The sequence below is a fragment of the Xenopus tropicalis genome, chromosome 5 (genome assembly GCF_000004195.4).
Source record: "Xenopus tropicalis strain Nigerian chromosome 5, UCB_Xtro_10.0, whole genome shotgun sequence".
NCBI classification, from domain to species: Eukaryota; Metazoa; Chordata; class Amphibia; order Anura; family Pipidae; genus Xenopus; species Xenopus tropicalis.
Genome location: NC_030681.2, coordinates 39,784,630 through 39,804,787, shown reverse-complemented (window position 1 = coordinate 39,804,787; position 20,158 = coordinate 39,784,630). Strand labels below are relative to the sequence as shown.

At 39.9% G+C, this 20,158-nt stretch overlaps 1 protein-coding gene and 1 pseudogene across 2 annotated transcripts; both read right to left on the bottom strand.

Moving 5' to 3' along the window:
• Nucleotides 1–422: 422 nt before the first annotated feature.
• LOC100485583 (cystatin-like) lies at nucleotides 423–13,005 on the bottom strand. Of its 2 annotated transcripts, none has more exons than XM_031902639.1 (4): nucleotides 12,901–13,005; nucleotides 4,726–4,943; nucleotides 3,146–3,256; nucleotides 423–763 (listed from the first exon to the last, which is right to left on the bottom strand). In XM_031902639.1, the coding sequence occupies exons 2-4, from the start codon at nucleotides 4,933–4,935 to the stop codon at nucleotides 680–682; spliced, it is 405 nt and encodes a 134-aa protein (XP_031758499.1). In that variant the 5' UTR covers nucleotides 4,936–4,943; nucleotides 12,901–13,005; the 3' UTR covers nucleotides 423–679. The 2 variants fall into 2 exon arrangements, with proteins under 2 accessions (XP_031758499.1, XP_017949729.1); XM_018094240.2 differs by lacking the exon at nucleotides 12,901–13,005 and adding an exon at nucleotides 9,332–9,437.
• Nucleotides 13,006–17,747: 4,742 nt separating this feature from the next.
• LOC100485732 lies at nucleotides 17,748–20,017 on the bottom strand (annotated as a pseudogene).
• Between the last annotated feature and the right edge of the window lie 141 nt (nucleotides 20,018–20,158).

The following is a 20,158-nucleotide window of genomic DNA, read 5'->3' as shown; positions in this document are numbered from 1 at the left end:
GGAGGATGCTGGGGAGGGGAGCTGGAGGATGCTGGGGAGGGGAGCTTTAGGATGCTAGGGAGGGGAGCTGGAGGATGCTGGGGGGGGAGCTGGAAGAAGCAGTAGGGGAGCAGGAAGCAGCGGGGAGTGGGCCATAGTATGAGGACACTGGGGGAGGACCAGCAATGTTTTAGGGGGCCCTGGGCTGGCACCAATGCAAAATGTAGCTCCTGGCTACCAATGTTTTAAGGGGCCCTGGCTACCAGTGTCTGTGTGTCCTTTGTGCTGATGGCAGGGATCACTGGGGGAGGGGCCATTGGGGGGCAGAGCGTGGGAGGAGGGGGGGGCCCAGAAAATTTTGTTGTGAGGGGCCCCGTGATTTCTGCTGGCGGCCCTGTGTGACAATAAGACATTTGATTATGGCTTTGAATAAATATCAGTTCTCTCAAATATTTCTGTGATTTATTGATGTATTAGGTAGATTTTAATTTGAATGGCTGTGCAAGTTCCCACAAATACAACAGACAGAAAATGCGAAAGACTGGGCAGCCATTCCTGTTCAGAGTAATTTTATCCTAGAGAACCATCCCATGGATTTTCAGGACAGTTTTTCTTTCTAATAAGACATAAAAACACTGAGCTGGAGTTTCTTCATTGCAAGCAATATTTCGTTCCCAGCTCTGGGCACAGTCTTTTGGTTTCACACTGCCTCGCAGTTGGAGTCCTCAAGAGACATCGTATTTTTCCATGGAATGCTATAAACTTGAAATGTGCATATCCGTGTCTGTAACAGCAAAATACAACAAATGAGTGTTAGTTATAATGGCCTGTTGGTATAATGATACATAACACCAGAGTCAGTGTGGCTGCTCACATTGGTGAATGCTATGGACACTTGCACTATGTCTCCCCATGCAGCGACACAGCATGAAAGGGAAACTGGTGCGACATAAACCATACTTAATATTATCATCAAGCATCAAATAAAAGCAACAGTTCACCTTTTAATTCATTTTTAGTATGATGTAAACAGTTTGATTTATTTAGCATTTTGTTTAGAAGCTCTCCATTCTGGAGTTTCAACAGTTATCTGGTTGCTAGGGTCTAATCTAGGGTCTAATTTACCTTAGAGACTATGAGATATACAGGAGAGGGCCTGAAAAGAAAGATAAGGTATAAAAGGTAACAATACCAATACATTTGTAGCCTCACAAAGTAATATTTTTATAGCTGTTGGAGTCAGTGCCTATGATTAAGGGGAGGTAGAACCCTAAGGGCCGTGACACACGGGGAGATTAGTCGTGCCGCGACAAATCTCTGTTTTCGCAGGTGACTAATCTCCCTGCAGTGCCATCCCACTGGCTAGAATGTTAATCGCCGGTGGGATGGCATACACGGCGCCGCAATTTGCTGAAGTCGCCGAAGTTTGCTCTCAAGGCAACTGCGGTGATTTAGGCAAATCGCAGAGAACATATGCTTCTATTGACCACTGTGGTCTATGACACAGGCAGTTGTGGATACTTGTTTTATATGTACAAATATAGACTATGATGTTTCTGTATGTATATGATATACAGTATTTATGGGATATACATGTAAAACATATCCTGCACTCATAGATCTGAGCATCAAAACAAAAGTGTTTTTATTGTCTTCATGGACAATAATAGTGAAGTGACCTCCCTCCTTTTTCCCCTGAGGAAGGTCACCGAAACATTAGTGATTTTCAATAAAAACACTTTTATTTTAATGCTAAGACCTGTGAGCACAGTGTACTTTGTTAATTTGTTCACAATTCCTAACCAGCACCCATGCAACTGATCTCCATCCAAAGCTATCCTGTGTTAAATTACATGACTTGAAGTAGGTTGTAATTCCCTCCTTAAAACAGGGCATCATACTGTAGGTACCTTGGTAAAAGTCATAGGTCATATAGTATAGCTAGTGTGGTTAGGAGCTAACTAGAAACTGCACATTAAAGAGAACTAAAGCTTAACGAAAGAAGTAGAAATACTATTATATAATACATTATGTTTTGGGTTCTGTACCAGCCCAAGGCAACCACAGCCCTTTAGCAGGAAGATCTGTGCCCCCAAAGATGCCCCAGTAGCTCCCCATCTTCTCTTCTGCTGAATCACTGCCCATGCTCTGTGCTGCTGTCACTTACCTGAGCTTAGGGACCCACTCACAATATACTGTACTGTATATATAGAATATAAATGATATAAAGCTGATTAATTTGGACTCTCATTTAGTGATGAGCGAATCTGTCCCATTTCGCTTCGCCATAAAGTCCGCGAAACAGCAAGAAAATTTGCAAAATGGCAAAAAAATCGGAAAACGCATTTGTCGCATGTGGCTATTTTTTTTTTGTCGCCTGCGCTTTTTGACGCGACCGCGCCCAATTTTGCTCATCACTACTCTCATTAAATGGCAGCTTAGAAACCAGTACAATTTGCATCAGAATTTAATAATCAGCCCTGTAGCATCAGTTTAGATGGCAGGCCCTAAGCTTAGCTTTTCAACAGCTGCCCAGAGCACACTGAGCATGTGCAGTGCCAATGACACTCCTAAGAAAATCATGTTGACCCCCTGTGGACAAATTTAAAGGCCTGAATCATTACCGTTATAAGGGTTCTGAAACTTTAAGCTGGTGTCTGAAGTTCAGTTTATAAAATATATTAATTTCTACCCAAGTTTGTTTTTAGGATTTAGTTCTCCATTAAGGTGCAATATTTGTCTGCCAGGGTGTGTAGGAATACACTGATTAGTGAGCCACTGTGATTTAAATGCTTGCATTCTGAGTAAGCCCTGAACAGTTGCTTGGACTGCAAAGTATCATTTGCCTTCAAGTGACTGGCAGCCATAAGGGGCCTTGCACTGCAATATTAGGTTTTGTAGTTTCCTGCAGTGTTTAAATGCTTAGAGGTAACCACCCCTTGTGCCTACTTCCAGCACCTCAACTGGGACACGGGGAGTGGGATTCGTTAGCGTAGAAGGTGCAATTGCCATCTTTACAATACACCAACCAAATTTATGGTTACCATAGCCATCCCTGGTAATTTTAAGAGCTAAGTGTCTGTATTTTTAGCTGAAAATGTGTCGGTGTCAGTAAAAACATCTATGAAAAATGATTGGATTTGTTCTTAGATCACCAGCTTTGTACCTGAGCTTCATCATTTTGAGCCAGTTCACAGGCCTCTAGATTTTCAGAATTTTTTCGGCAATTTGTTGCACCAATTTTCATAGTCAAATAGTAGTTTACTCCAGCAACAACCTGCAAATGAATTATATCATTAGAGAGAGATAGAAAATTAGGTATTGTAATTTAAACATACAGTACAAAAGTGATGTGCCGTAAATTGGTATTTGTACTTCTTAATGTTACTGCTGATGGCCATGGAGAGCTTTGATCACAAACATTAAAAGGTTGATTAAGACCCTTGGCACAAAGGGAGTTTTGGTTACCACAGGACTTGGCCACAATGATCAAGAAGCTCCAATTTCAAGTTTGACATGTGCTCTCAATGGAATATTCTTGTTCCTGTACGGCGGTACTGTTCTGGAACCTTGCTTTCTCTGATGCCCTGTGCATATGTGAGACCTTTTATTACAGTATATGAAATAAATCATCATATTAAATTGCTTACATTTAGAAGCAGGTTTATCAGAGGCTGAAGAAAGGAACCATTTTTGACTTGTTATTACTAGTAGTGCTTTGATAATCAAATTAGATTTATGCAAAATCACCAAACTTGAATGAGAACAATTAGCCTGCCTACTGCAAATGTAAATAGCAAGGCTTCTTAAAGTAACAGTAACACCAAAAAATGAAAGAGCTTTAAAGTAATAAAAATATAATGCACTGTTGCCCTGCACTGGTAAAACTGGTGTGTTTGCTACAGTAGCACTACTATAATTGATATAATAAGCTGCTGTGTAGCCATGGGGGCAGCCATTCAAGCTGGAAAAAAGGAGAAAAGGCACAGGTTACATAGCAGATAACAGATAAGTTCTGTAGAATACAATAGTGTTTTATCTGTTATCTGCTATGTGCCTGTACCTTTTCTCCTTTGAATGGCTGCCTCCATGGCTACATAGCAGCTTATTTATATAAATTATAGTAGACTTTCTGAAGTAAACACACAACTTTTACCAGTGCAGGGCAGCAGCACATCATATTTTAGTTACTTGTATACACTTAAATTTTTTGGTGTTACTGTTCCTTTAACATATGCCAACCAGCAAAGTTTCCCATATAGAACATACCCCATAACCTGCCAAAGTACAGTCAGTTACACCCCTTTAAGCACTAACTCCATCCCTAAAAAAATCAACGCCATATTGAAGTTCTAGACATATTGCTAACATATTGTTATTTTTAAGCTTATTACCATATTAAATGTCAGTGTCAATACATGTTTTTACAGATAAGTTAATTATTACACTTAGTTTTCTAATATCTTTTGGTAAATATCATACAGTAGGGGTACAGGGAGCTATGTAATAAAAGGCATTAAGTTTGCCCAGGTGCAGTATTTCATATCAACCAATCAGCAGGTATCATATACTGGTTACCTGTTTAAAAGCAAACATCTTATTGGTTGCTATGGGTTACTACTACTGGGCAAAATTAGTGCCTTTTATTACATATGGGAATAGTACATAAAAGCATTACATTTCTAAGGCACCCAGTATCAGCATCAAGAGAGCTATAGATCACCTTTGAAATTTCTGATATATTACCTGGGTTTTAACTGCTATTAAATCTATTAGTTTGTAGCTCCGCGCATCATTTGACATGAGATTATACTGTTCCAGGGCAAAGTTGGTAGCGTTGTTAACTCCTTCGGTATTAGGATCAGAAGCTTGTGGAGCACCCACCATCATCTCAACTGTTACCACTGCCAACAATGCAAATGACAGGGCAAAGCCTAGGTACAAACTCAAAGCCATGATGTAACCTATGTAGCAGAAATAAAGAAAAATAGATTGAAAGATATGGTCTATTTTTTTTTTTTGTTACTTTGAAATATTTGTCATCAATCAAAAAGTGTTAATGATTTGTAGTAATGGTGGCTGTGCACTTCTAATCTGTGCATGATAATCAAACTAAATCCCTTTGTGCTCACTCTACCCACTCATCATAAAAGTACAGTCATCATAAAAGCCAAAATACAGGCACAAGGCACACCTGTAATGAAAAAGCATTTATAAAGGGGGTGTTTGTCAGGGGACAGCAAAAGCACAAGGCAAACAAATAAGTAGCTCACATAAATACAGGAACCTGCAATTGCACATTATAGGGACCAAACCAGATTGAAAAGGGGTCTTCGCAGTGCAGTTAATTATAGGGATGCACCGAATCCACTATTTTAGGATCTGGCCGAACCCTGAATCCTTTGTGAAAGATTTGGCCAAATACCAAACTGAATCTGAATCCTTTGTCTTTTGTGACAAAAAGTCAAATGATTTTAAGGATCCAGATTAGGTTCGGACAGAGGCATGGAATTGGATGAATCCGAATCCTGCTGATAAAGGCCAAATTCCGAACTGAATTCTGGATTCAGTGCATCCCTAGTCGATTACTTAGCATGGAATACTAAAAATAAAACCTATGTAAAAAAGTGCATACAATGGGAAAACCCAATGAGAAATTGCTGAGGGAGCAGACAAACCAATGCAAGTTGTCCACAAATTCATTTCTTTGCATTGTATAAAGATAAACCATACAACTGACATAACCACAGCACACCAGTTGGCTAAGAATGACTTATAATGAGCCAATCAGTTGCTTTAAAGACAAATATACCCAAAGTGTAACTTTAGTATTAGTATAACCAAGCTCTAATATAGTAAATCCTCAGCTACAGTTCATAAAGTCAAACCTGTAGTTGTTGTTCCCTGACAGCAACCAAAGAGTACAGGAGGTTTAAGGAGAACTAAACCCCCCTATCTACAACAGCCCCCTTAACTGCCCTCCATCGGCCTCCCTTACCTCTCCCTCCCTGCATAATCTGTTATGTAGAAAGGTGCCCCTATTTGAAAACCTGAGCAAAAAAAGAAGAGCAGCGCAGCAGAGTTCCCAGGCACCATCTTCTGTCTTTCCAATGCTCTTTGGATCTCTTCAGCGACAGGGACCCTGTGGGAGCATGCGCAGTTAAAGTTGATTTCTGTTGAGCCCCAGATGCGCGTGCTGGCTTGGCGAAGAAACCCAAAGAGCATTGGAAAGGACAGAAGATGGCGCTTGGGAACTCCACTGCGCTGCGCTGCTCTGCTTTTGTAGCTCAGGTTATCAAATAGGGGCCACCTTTCTACATAACAGATTATGCGGGATGGAGAGGTAAGGGAGGCAGATGGAGGGCAGCTAAGGGGGCTGTTATAGGTAGGGGGGTTTAGTTCTCCTTTAAAAGGCTTATTTAGAACAATGTGGTTTTATGTGTTTCAGTACACAGCAATGCTAGAGATAACTGCTTTAATTCTACCCTGTGGGTGCATGATAGAATGAAGCCATGACAGATATATTATATAGCTTTAAGAAGGGGTTGGATGGCTTTTAAAAAATGAGGAAATACAGGGGTATAGAAGACAGCTCATAGATCAAGCTGATCCAGGGACTGGTCCGGCTGCAATCTTGCTGTCAGGAAGGAATTTTCCCCCCTCTGAGGCAAATTGCAGAGGCTTCAGATGTTTTTTTTTTACCTTCCTCTGGATCAATTCACAGTCAGGCAGGTTTCATATAGACAGAGGGTTGAACTTGATGAATGTATGTCTTTTTTCAACGTGGTAAAATGCATATTTATTTTTTCTGGGAATCCTGCTAACATCTTTCAGAGATTTGGTTCACCTTTAAGTTAACTTTTAATATGTTAGAATGTAGAATGGCACATTCTAAGAAACATTTCAATTGGCTTTCATTTTTAATTTTTATTATTGTTTTTTAATTATATGCTTTCCTCTTCTTACTCTTTTCAGCTTTTAAAAGGGGGTCACTGACCCCAACAGCCACAAAACTATTGCTCTTTGAAGCTACAGTTTCACTCATCTTTCTATTTAGACCCTCTCCTATTCATATTCCAGTTTCTCATTCAAACCACTGGCTGGTTACTAGGGTAATTTGGACCTTAGCAAATATATAGCTCCTAAAATTCCAAACTGAAGAGTTGCCCATTAAAAAGTTAAAAAATTAAAAAACCACAACTAATAAATGAAGACCAAATGCAACTTGTTTCAAAAAAGCACTCTCTAGATTCAAAAGACCAACTTGAATGATTCGATAAACATTGATTTTTATCACTAATTCGCCACTTAGGATTCATTATCGCAGAATGTTTCATTCCACAATGAAAATGATCAGAATGCTCATTCCATGCATTTAATTTTTTTCTTTGCATTTTTAGCATTTTTTAGAATCAAATGTTTTAATAAATAAGCAAAGTTTTGTAAATTTCAAGCTTATTCTAATTGAAAAAAAATTCACAAATTTACATTTTTAAAAACAAGCCTCCCCATGTTGCTATTGATTGTTTTCAAATGTTTCCCGATTGATCAGAGTGATCTGAATTGTTCTGAATTGATTATTGGAATCAATATTTGCTATGATGAATCTCTAAATTGTTATGGGTTGATCAGAATCAACATTTCCATAATGGTTTTTGATACATGAACTTCTTCCTATGTGTTAATTCTGCACAAAATATATACCTGTTTTTTGTATTTTTTTTAAAATATCCCTGACAATCGCTCCTTATTTAATTATAGCACTTATATTGTAGTGTCACCCACTGTGACCTACAGCACTTATATTTGCCTATTTGTGTCTGTAAGTTACCCCTCCTATCTAGATTGTAAGCTCTACGGGGCAGGGACCTCCTTCCTCTTGTGTCTTTGACTCTTAACTTATTGCATCTGTATCTTGTATTTATTTGTATTTATTGTTATACTTTGTATTTATCTATTATTATCTTAATAACCCCCTGTTTTTATTAATGTATTCTACTGTACAGCACTGCGTACATAAGTAGCGCTTTATAAATAAACATATACTTACATACATAACCACACAATGCATCTACTTATAGAGATAAAGGGAAAAATGGTAAAGTCTCAGCTCAGCTCAGAATGTTCAGAACCTGGGGGTTATCTGGATGAGGGATTTCCGTAATCATTTAAACATTCAATAAACCCAATAGGATATTTTTTTTTTCCTCCCATGTTTTTTTCCACCACCAAAAACAACTGAGCCCACCTGTGTAAACTGCTATTGCCCTTAGGCAGACAGCTGTCACTGTGTGTACAGGTGGATTTTGGATTAAAAGTGCACAGCAGCATATTTAGGCTAAAATCTGCCTGTACCTGTGGTGACATTAGCCATGGAAATCAATAGCAGGCTGCTTGGGCACTACTGGGCATTCCCCTGCTGTCATGTGAACCACATACAATCCAATCCACAGCTTGCCTGCCAGTGCCCGTAGTGCCAATGCCTGTGAGCTCAGTGGATATCAGGAAGTAGCAGCCTCAGATAGAGATGTAGCAAACTAATTTGCGCGAACATTGGGTGTTCGCAAGTTCGGAAGATCGCAAACTTTTCGCGTATGTTCGCAATTAGGGTTCGCCGCGGTTTTTTTTCCGCTGCGTTTTTTCTCGGCCTAAAAACGCCGCACAAGCCACACATGCTGTTTTTCAGCCTAGTACTGGTCTAAGCAAATCCCGTTTCCATGGTGCTAATAGTGCGAAATAGCAAAAAACGCTGCGTATTTCCACTAGGTCTGCCAGCTGCCTTTGCGGTTTTACGCAACGCTGTGTCAACAAAGTATTTTTCAGATAAATTTTTGCCCTTGATCCCCCTCCTGCATGCCACTGTCCAGGTCATGGCACCCTTTAAACAACGTTAAAATCAGTTTTCTGGCCAGAAATGGCTTTTCTAGGTTTTAAAGTTCGCCTTCCCAATAAAGTCTATGGGGTTCGCAAAGTTCGCGAATATTCGCGCTTTTTGGCGTAAGTTCGCGAACGCGTTTGCTACATCCCTAGCCTCAGATAATGTAGAAGCCAGACTTGGTACATTCATGGGCATTTCCCTGCTTCAGGCATCCTCAGAGCTGGCAAGGCCGCTCTCTCCAACCTAAGCTCACAGGCACACACATTCTGCTTTCAGCAAGTAGAAACAGTGTCGGACTGGAAGGAAGAATAAATACTAATATGTATGGGGAAGTGATTAAGAGAATAAATAATTTGAGTGAAGAGAGAAGGAAAAATTGTTTGGTGACTGGGTCTGGAGTCTAAGGTTTTCTGGTGGACCCCTGGCACCCCAGTCCGACACTGAGTAGAAACAAGATATTTAGGTTAAAATTACCTGAATAAGCTGAATTCTTCCACTTGGCCTGTTTACAACGTTCCTTTAATACCTCGAAAGCTGACTAAACCTGTGATCCAGCTGAACTGCGAGTTTAAAGCACTAAAGTGATCAAACAGGCATTTCTGGTTATAGCACCACCCAGTCCCACCCACAAATGTATTTTACCCTTCAGCAACCATTGGGAGGAAGAAGGATACCAGAACCAGTAGCAAAAAAGTATAGTTTGTCCATAACAAGCACAATATATTCATGTGTTACAAAACTAACCTCCACATTTACAACTAAAGGAAAATATGTTTGTTTTATGTAAAATTTACTGTAAATACACCCACAATAAAATCACATGCAATACGTTGTACAGGGAGCCTTTTCTCTTTATTTGTCTTAATAATGAGTGGAAAATTGTATAATAATGTATATGTTTCATTCAGGAACTTTACCAAAATCATTTTGTTTAATCATTTGCACACTATCATTTTATTAACTGCCCCTGAAAGAAGCAGAACTGTTACATTTCATTTAACCCTTGTAAGGGACATAGCTTAGCTTTCTTAATGCAACAGAACATTTCTTAGGGGGCCTACATTTTCGACACATCAACACCACTGATGAAATGGCAAGTGGCGATTCCATTGGCTTTATTTTTTATTGTTTTTTTAATTATCTGCTTTCCTTTTTTTACTTTTTCCAGCTTTTAAAAGGAGGTCACTGACCCCAACAGCAACAAAACTCTTGCACTTTGAAGCTACAGTTACACTTATCTTTATATTTAGCCCGACTCCTTTTCATATTCCAGTTTCTCATTCAAACCACTGGCTGGTTACTAGGGTAATTTGAACCTTAGCAACCATATAACTGCTAAAATTCCAAACTAAAGAGCTGCTGAATAAAAAATTAAAAAATCACAAATAATAAATGAAGACCAATTGCAAATTGTTTTAATATAGCACTCTCTGCAATAAACCAAAAGTTAATTTAAAGTTAAACAACCCCTTTAACTTTAATTTTTAGGAAGTGATACAACTGGCTGATAGATTCAAAAGACCAACTCAACCGTATGCTGCCTGTGTGTGCCATACTCTGTCTGCCCTACCCTGCCTGTGTGTGCCATACTCTGCCTGCCCTATGCTGCCTGTGTGTGCCATACTCTGTCTGCCCTACCCTGCCTGTGTGTGCCATACTCTGCCTGCCCTATGCTGCCTGTGTGTGCCATACTCTGTCTGCCCTACCCTGCCTGTGTGTGCCATACTCTGCCTGCCCTATGCTGCCTGTGTGTGCCATACTCTGTCTGCCCTACCCTGCCTGTGTGTGCCATACTCTGCCTGCCCTATGCTGCCTGTGTGTGCCATATTCTGTCTGCCCTACCCTGCCAGCATAGAGCAGGCAGAGTATGGCACACACAGGCAGCATAGGGCAGGCAGAGTATGGCACACACAGGCAGCATAGAGCAGGCAGAGCATTGCACACACAGGCAGCATAGGGTAGGCAGAGTAAGGCACACACAGGCAGCATAGGGTAGGTAGAGTATGGCACACACAGGCAGTATACAGTGACACAATGCTGGCACTGCTCCTACAGTCTGCACAATAACTATATATTAAAAACCTTTTGAATTGCAGTACCACCTCAGTATATAGGTATATCTTGTAATGTGCAGGGTTTATTTGTGGGTTTCTACTGCTCCTACAGTCTGAGGTGTGAACAATGTGGGTGATTACAGCCTGAGCCTGAGGTGTGAACAATGCAGGGGTTGAACAATACAGGGATTAAAAGGTGTGAACAACACAGGGGATTACATGATTAAACAATACAGGGGGATTACAGCCTGAATCTGAGGCATGAGCAATGCAGGGGGCCAGTTAATCTCAGTACTGATACCATTTAAATCTTACACAAAGGTAAACCATTAAAGCAGCCAGACAGGTGGGGGGCCACACAAAGGAGGGTTGTAGGCCACCTGTTGGACAGCACTGACTTAGATTGTAAGCTCTACGGGGCAGGGACCTCCTTCCTACTGTGTCTTATACCACATGGCACTTACTCCCTGTTTATTTATACTTATTTATTGTATTTATTATAACAGTTGTCCTCCCTGTGTGTAATTTTGTATATTGTAAGATAGTACAGCGCTGCGTACACTTGTGGTGCATTTTAAATAAAGTTATACATACATACATTTATTAATTTTTTAATTAAATTTTTGGCCATGATTAAATTATTCCAAAACATGAATGTTCGATTCATAATAAGGGCAACATTTTAAAAAAAAAAAAAAAACTTCATGTAGACATCAATGGGAGCTGTTATGGGTAAAACTAAAGTGTTTTTTTCAAATTTATTTTTTTGAATTTTTAAAATTTGTATGAGAGTTTTAGACCCATTGAAAATGATGAGAATACTACTTTGATGCATTTAATTTTTTTCTTTGCAGTCTTATTCAATAAAGTTTTTTAGAATTAAATGTTTTCATAAATAAGCAAACTTTGTAAATTTTAAGTTTATTCTAATTGAAAAAACTCACAAATTTGTTGTGTTGCTATTGATTGTTATGAAATTTTTCTGAATTTTTCCCGATTGATCAGAATGAGGTTGATTCAGAAAGAATTGTTTTAAACTGATTATTGATTCAATATTTGCTATGATGAATCTCTTAATTGTTATGGGTTGATCAGAATCAACATTGCCATATTGGTTTTTAGTACATGAACACCCTCCTATGTGTTAATTCTGCACAAAATGTATACCTGTTTTTTTTTGTTTGTTTGTTCGTTTTTTTAATATCTCTGACAATTGCTCATCTTATTAAATTATAACCACGCAATGCATCTACTTATAGAGAGAAAGTAAAAAACATCAACTAAACCCAATAGGATATATTTTGTTTTTCCTCCCATGTTTTTTTCCACCACCAGAAACAACTGATCTCGCCTGTGCAAACTGCTATTGCCCTTAGGCAGACAGCTGTCACTGTGTGTACAGGTGGATTCTGGATTGAAATTGCACAGCAGCATATTTAGGTTAGAATGTTGGTACCTGTGGTGACATTAGCCATTGAAATCAATAGCAGGCTGCTTGGGCACTACTGGGCATTTCCCTGCTGTCATGTAAACCACATACAATCCAATCCACAGCTTGTCTGCCAGTGCCCGTAGTGCCAATGCCTGTGAGCTCAGTGGATATCAGGAAGTAGCAGCCTCAGATGATGTAGAAGCCAGACTTGGTACATTCCCAACCACTTAGATTGTAAGCTCTACGGGGCAGAGACCTCCTTCCTACTGTGTCTCATACCACATGGCACTTATATATATATATTTATTGTATTTATTTATTATATCACTTGTCCTCCCTGTGTGTAATTTTGTATTCTGTAAGACTGTACAGCGCTGTGTACCCTTGTGGCACTTTATAAATAAAGTTATACATACAGTACATACATACATACATTCATGGGCATTTCCCTGCTTCAGGCATCCTCAGAGCTGGCAAGGCCACTCTCTCCAACCTAAGCTCACAGGCACACACATTCTGTTCAGGAAGTAGAAAGAAGATATTTAGGTTAAAATTACCTGAATAAGCTGAATTCTTCCACTTGGCCTGATCAAAACATTCCTTTAATACCTCAAACGTTTTGTGATCTAGCTGAGCTGCGAGTATAAAGCACTAAAGTGATGAAACAGGCATTTCTGGTTATAGCACCACCCAGTCCCACCCACAAATGTATTTTACCCTTCAGCAACCATTGGGAGGAAGAAGGATACCAGAACCAGTAGCAAAAAAGTATAGTTTGTCCATAACAAGCACAATATATTCATGTGTTACAAAACTGACCTCTACATTTACAACTAAAGGAAAATGTACCGTTAGCCTTTTCTCTTATTTGTGTTCATAATAAGTGGAAAATGGGCATAGCGGAATTGTTTTGTCTTTTTTAGATAAACTAAACATACACACAGATATATGTGTTTCATTTAGAAACTTTAGCAACATCATTTTGTTTAATCATTTGCACAGTATCATTTTATTAACCACCCCTGAAAGAAGCAGAACTGTTACATTTCATTTTACCATTGTAAGGGACATAGCTTAGCTTTCTTGAAGGAACAGAAGATTTCTTGGGGGACCTACATTTTTGACACATCAGCATGACGGATGAAATGGAAAGTATATTATATTAAATACCAACTGTAATTATGGTATTACAAAAAAAACCCACACAATACAGTAATTGTTTTTAGTAGCCGATGGAACAACGTCCTTAGCAAATAACTCATGACTGCACTTGGACAAACATTCTCATATCAGATTCTAGTGACCTTTTCCAAAGTATTTCTGTGTTTTATACATTGGCCCAAGCAGCAGGCTGCAATCTTTGCAGGGCTCAGATGTACTTTTCCTGTTATATTCTAGGTAAAGCATATAAAATACATCATATATGCTAAATTACATCTAGTATTTTATGAAGCCCTGTGCCCCCCCTCCCCATTATTTTAGCAGCAATTTTTTCTTCAGTTTTCATATTTTCATATTCCATTCATTTGTTGAGACATTTTGGCGAAAATAAATTTATTAATCTCTGTTAAAGAGCAGTATATCTCTAAATTCCCTTCATCAACATGCAATGAATAAGGCTTGTGCTGAACATACCTTTTGCCTCAAAACATCTATGTTTTTCTTTTGTCTAAACAGGGAAGATAATTAGATTAACCATATAGTGCCGAGAAAAAAAACCCCCGACCCAGACCCGATCCCCACCAGAGCTCCCCGGGCTGCAGATGTCTCTCCCTTGACGTGATGAAAGTAAGTTCAATACATGCACGCTCAGAGGAGGCGGTTGGGCAGGTAGTGGGGGGCCCTGTGGGGCGCAGAGTTGTTACGCTGCTGCTTACAACATTTCCATCCTGTTCTAAACAATCCTACAGAAATATGAATTGGCATGAATTAGTTTATATATATGTATGCATATATAAACTAATTCATGCCAATTCTTATTTCTGTAGGATAAAAGTAATCATAGCAGAGTAACCCTACCTTTTATAGGGGAAAAGAAAACAGACCACATATTGTCTCCCAAAGCGTTCTTATTTGCTCAGGCTCTGATACTTTCACCCCCAATTTCTTCGAAAATGGGCTTCATTCTCCTCTAAACTTTTTTATAGATCTACAACCCAACACCATTCTCATCACAGACCACACATCCAGATCTACACAGCAATCTGACTGCCATATTAATCTAAGCCATGCCCATGCCATGACTGAAGCAGACATAAGTAACTGAACAATGACGGCTGTGCTATTTAGCCCTGTCCTATCACACTGTTTTATCTTTCCGCTCTTACTGCTGCAGTATAAATTTTTTTTTAACCACTAATTGGACATCATAGTCAGAGGAATAATATCTGATTTAGGGGTCTTATCAAACCAGCAACTGGGGAGTCTCCCAATCTACAGTATATAACATTTGGCTGTCCTTTCCTCACTTCCAAGGTTAATACTCCATGCTGGGCCAGACAATGCTGTGATTATTGCACAGTCATACTGTATTTGGGGCTTGATGCTGTATTTCTAAATTTCTTTTGCTGGCAATTGCTGCTTGGTGGACTCCAAAAAAGTGCAGCTCCCAGAGCAGACACCCCTGCTAAAATAACATTACAACTCACAACTATGGCCATCGGTTCTGGGGACAATTTGGAGCATTTTGTCACCTGAGTTTGTCTAGTTCAGCAGCTGGGTGGCAAAACATTCAGAATTCATTTCTATGGCCAGTTGGGTAATTATAGAGGAGGGCTGAGCAAGAGAGGGTCCTACCTCTGGTCTGCAACTTGGGCTAGGTTTTTTATTTGCTGTAACAAGTAGAGCACAACCAGAGCAGGAGAAGAAGTGCTGCTTGAATGAGCACTAGATGGCATACTCTTGCAGCTTTTCTACTTCTTACCCTGTCATCGTGATATATAGACAGACACACTACATATAATGCATGTTTATAATGTATCAAGAAAGACTATAAAGATATGTGGGGACAAGCATCCCTAAAAATATGGGTACCAAGTGTGACATACCCATATCTTCCAAATTATCTATAACCGTTTAAAGGAATAAAGAAAAACAGAGAAATCTGCTGTGTAACCAGACAAATCTTTATTAGATGGTAATCATCATTATTGCCCCAGTCTGGCTATTGATGGATACAAGTCTTGCTCAGGGATCCTGCAGGCTCTGCATCCTGCTCTCCTTTTGCTTGGGACAAATGCAGTACGCAAGTAAATAGTATTTAGAATCTATGTGTGTATTTATAAAAACAGGGCTGATAAGTTTCAAAATTATGATCATAAAATTGACAAGCCACCATACCTCGTCAAGGTAAACCCCATATGGTGGTTCTAACTATTTACCTCTGGTTATAGTCACTAAGTATTTTTTTTTTTTTTTTAATACTTGCTCAAGCTAATACTACTGTATTATTCACATACATATTTATTCTTAAAATTGTTCACCTCTATTGCTTGTGTAGCTTGCACATAAGAATTTCACTCATATGTACTGTATCTGTGTACCAGTAACGTGATGTGACAATAAAAGTGATTTGATTTGATTTGATATATCTTCTGACCAGGGAACTGGTTTTATTCACAGGGTTTAGCCCTCCCCCACCATTAGTTTATAGGAGAGAGTGATTGCTAGACCAACACCAATTTTTAAAGGCCTAAGACCACCAATTGGTTTGGCCATTCTGCCTGCAGAATAACTCTGCTAAAGTATAAAATTACACAAAAGGGGGTTGTGGGAGCACTCCTAGACTAAGTAAAATATATAAGTACAATGAAATCGGATCTGTCTGATCTGAAGTGATCAATGCACATTCCCTGATCCCCTGGTTCACTAGTAATTTAGTATCTATTCATATTTAACAAAAACAGGGGTTTTTAGTTACAAAGTTATGATCATAAAATTGACAAACCTCCATACCACTGTCCTGGGGTATTATAAATGGAATTCTCCCTGTATTTATCCTGTTGTGTGCTCCTGTTTAGTGATGGGCGAAAAGTTTCGCCAGGCATGGATTCGCGGCGAATTTCCGCGTTTCGCCATTGGCGGATTGTTTCGCGAAACGGATAAAAAATTTCGCCGCGGAAAAATTCGCCGTACGTCCAAAAATTGTCGCGGCGTCAAAAAAGAATAGTCGCGGGCGACGAAACAAGAGCCGCGCGACGAAACAAGAGCTGCGCGACGAAACAAGAGCCGCGCGACAAAACAAGAGCCGCGGGCGACGAAACAAGAGCCGCGCGACGAAACAAGAGCCGCGGGCGATGAAACAAGAGCCGTGCGACAAAATAATAGCTGCGGGCGACGAAACAAGAGCCGCGGGCGACGAAACAAGAGCCGCGCGACGAAACAAGAGCCGCGGGCGACGAAACAAGAGCCGCACGACGAAACAAGAGCCGTGCGACAAAACAAGAGCCGTGCGCGACAAAATAATAGCCGCGGGCGACAATTTTTTTTGTCGCACGACATTTTCGCCGCTTCGCGAATTTTTCGCCGTTTCGCGGATCTTTTCAAAGATTCGCGAATTTTTCAGCGAAGCGAAACGGAACAGATTCGCTCATCACTACTCCTGTTTGCTAAAAGCAGCTTCGGCTTCTTCCATCTTCTCTTTGTTCTGGTCTGGGAAGCGCATGCACTGTAGAGTGCCATGTTATAATGTTGTGAATCCTCCAAACACCCATAAAAGTTTCCTTGTGGGTCTGTTTTATGGGAATGGTAAAATCTTATAGGGGAAGACAGGGATTCTAAACACTGCCAAGGGCGATATGAAAATGCAGTACAAAGGGGATCAAGCTTACTGGCTGTTATTTCTGCTGTAGCTTTTGTATGAGAGATCTTTAAGGCCAACATCCATATTATAAAGGCATAAGTCCAACATAATGGTGCTATAAATGTATGCAAGTTGTAGCAAGTTTATCACTTGGCTTGTGCCCTTTGTGATTAATGTTGGAAATCACCCCTTGCCATCCCTCCCATGGCTGTTGTATTATGTTAACTGACAGTCATATATTCTCACTGGCTGTTTCTCTCTCCCTGTAGCTTTTTCGTGGGAGAGATCTTCAAGTTCACCATCCCTGGTTTAATAGCATAAGTCCTACATGGTATGGTTGAATGTTATAAATATATGGAAGTTGGATGTAGCAACTTTATCATTTGGCTTGTTTTGCCTAGAGTGATTGTGTGAAATCGCCCCTTTGCCATCCTCCCATTGCTGGCTATAGGAATTGGGTTAAAATGCCAGCACTGGCGATATTCACAAAACGTGCAAGTGCATCAAGTGCGTGTTTTAAGGCAAAAAACCCAAGTCATTGGCATGCCAAGATCTGGCCCTCCCACCCTCCCCATGCCAATAGACTGTTGGTTTTCAGCTTTCTCATTTCTTGTATTTAATGTCAGTTTTTTTTACTCCCATGAAATAAAGTTCTCTTTCAAACAGTCAAAGGAATGTTATTGGACCCTGGTTGTATCAATACTTCAAATAGCCCAAAAACAGGTTTGTGGTCCGATTGTCTCATAAGTGAGCAAGAGCCATATTTCAGAACATAAATATCATCCTGATGCCGGCTTTTGTACATCACTCAATCAGTGTAGGAAGGCGTCCTCTGTTTCTTACTGGTGTCATAGTCATCGGATCCAATATTAAATCTATATGTGGGACGGAAATGGATTTTGCCTTCCTTAAATCCTTTGAATATAGAACCTTTAGTCACCTCTTCTGACAGCTGATCATACTGCAGGAGGGACCTCATATTATTCTCTGGAAGGTTCTAGGATGGAATCAACTTCCCTCCGACTCAAGCGGAAATTGAAGTCCCCAAACCAAAAGACTTCGTCAAACTGGCTTGTCACATCGTCGGGATCAGAGTAAATGGGGTTTGTGTCAGGAACATTTTTTGGAAGCTGCAGGTCTTTGATTATTTTCTCATAATTCTGTATTCTTTTCTTTACTTTGGAATCTCCTGCCGCAAAGTGGACATTGATAAAAAAGAATGAGGTTCCAAAGAATGTAAATGAAGCAGCCACAGCCCCTTTGGTCTTAATCATTGGGAAGAATCTCGTAGTGACGGTTGCACATTCAACCTCAGAGCAGAACCACACGAGATCTCGCCTTATAAACAGGACACCATGAGCTGCTGAGTGGAGCAAGACATAACGATGCCCCAGTGTCAGCTGCAGACGGTTTTGCCATTCTTGCCTGTTGGGGCAGCCTTCTTGCACTCTGATAACATAAAGGTCTTATGCAGAATCAGAGCCCAATGGAAATAGCAAATCATCCAGTCTCTCTGGAATATCCTTTTTTCCATTCATATGCCAGGTGGCAATAAATATCCTCAGATTTCTTTGTGGAAGATGTCGTTGCAGTTCCTCTTCTTCAAGTAAGCCTTGACCAACCAAGAGCCTCTCTTCTAGATGCCTCTTATGGCTGGTCTATCAGAAACATATTTTATTTTATGTACAAAAATACAACGGATTTGGAAAGTCCCATGTCTCCGAAAAATGTCAATACCAAATTTGTATAGTTTTATAGAAATGTTATGGGTCAAAAACTTCCAGCACCACAATACCAAATTGTCAAAGCACAAATCAGTGTTCTTTAGATTAATGGCCAAACATTTCACTAACATTATCTGTACCCCAGGAAAGTTTTGAAAGAATACATTCTGCAAGTGGTTTTTATAACAATTTCTGAAATTTTTTTTAAAATCACCTTAAAACTCCTACTTTGCAGCATCTTCTCTCCCATGGGTCATAAAGCACCCAATCACCAGGGGTCAGCAGGCTGGATCACAGCTAAATAGCTTGATGTCTAAGCACCAGTAGTAGCAAGAAGAAGGCCTATATACTGTAGGTCCACAATGGCTACATTACTGGCATTTGGCCTTAACAAACTTGGAAGTGGAAATAAAGAAATTGAAATAGAAATGAATATTCCTAACGCAAAGGATATTAATATGGAAAGTAAGAACAACAGCGAGTGCTGTAAAAAAAAAAGTAGCCAACCAATAGGTTTTTAAAGAAATGAAGAGCGACCCATAGTTAGTACTGGGCCATGTGTGCCATAGTCCTATGACCAGTAACTCATAAAAATAAACCAGATATTTTCTTTCAGTATTCTTAGCTAGTGATGGGTGAAATAATTCGCCAGGCATGAATTTGCTTTGAATTTCCACGTTTCGCAATTGGCGAATTGTGTCGCGAAATGGGCGACACAATTTTGTGTGGAAAAATTCACGGCACAACTAAAAATGACGGACGCAAATTTTTTTTTTTTGAAGCATGACATTTTCTCCAAATTTTTCAGCAAAACAGGACAGATTCGTTCATCATTATTCTTAGCACATAACCAAGAATATTTATATTTGTATTATATCACATAAAGTGTACAGCGATAAGGCTAAGTAAAATATACAAGTACAATGGAAGTGCAACTCATCTGGCCAAATTAGCTACACAAGAGATGGGGATTGAGCAATGCACATTCACTGATCTACTGTTTCACTAGCAATTTAGCATCTACAGTGTATTTGTCCAGTTCTGTATCCAGTTGCTCCCTTGTGAGTGGCCCTTGCGCAGATCTGCTGGCTTTATTACTGAGCCTCCAGGATCTGCCTCTGGATTTTTTCTGCTGAGCACCAAGTCCATCATGGGCCTTGAGCATGGCTCAGTTTTACTGTCTTCATCCTTCTCCTCTGTTTCCACTTATTCCCCCTGAGAGACATCTCACCTGCTTGTGTGTTGGTGTCTGGATCTGTCTCTTTCCATGGCGCTGCTTAAAGCTCTCTC

Coding starts and splice junctions, on each gene's coding strand:
- LOC100485583 (XM_031902639.1), bottom strand. CDS start 4,935: ATGGCTTTGAGTTTGTACCTAGGCTTTGCCCTGTCATTTGCATTGTTG. Junction 3,257..4,725: donor TAATAGCAGTTAAAACCCAG/GTAATATATCAG, acceptor ATTCATTTGCAG/GTTGTTGCTGGAGTAAACTA. Junction 764..3,145: donor CTCAAAATGATGAAGCTCAG/GTACAAAGCTGG, acceptor TTGCTGTTACAG/ACACGGATATGCACATTTCA.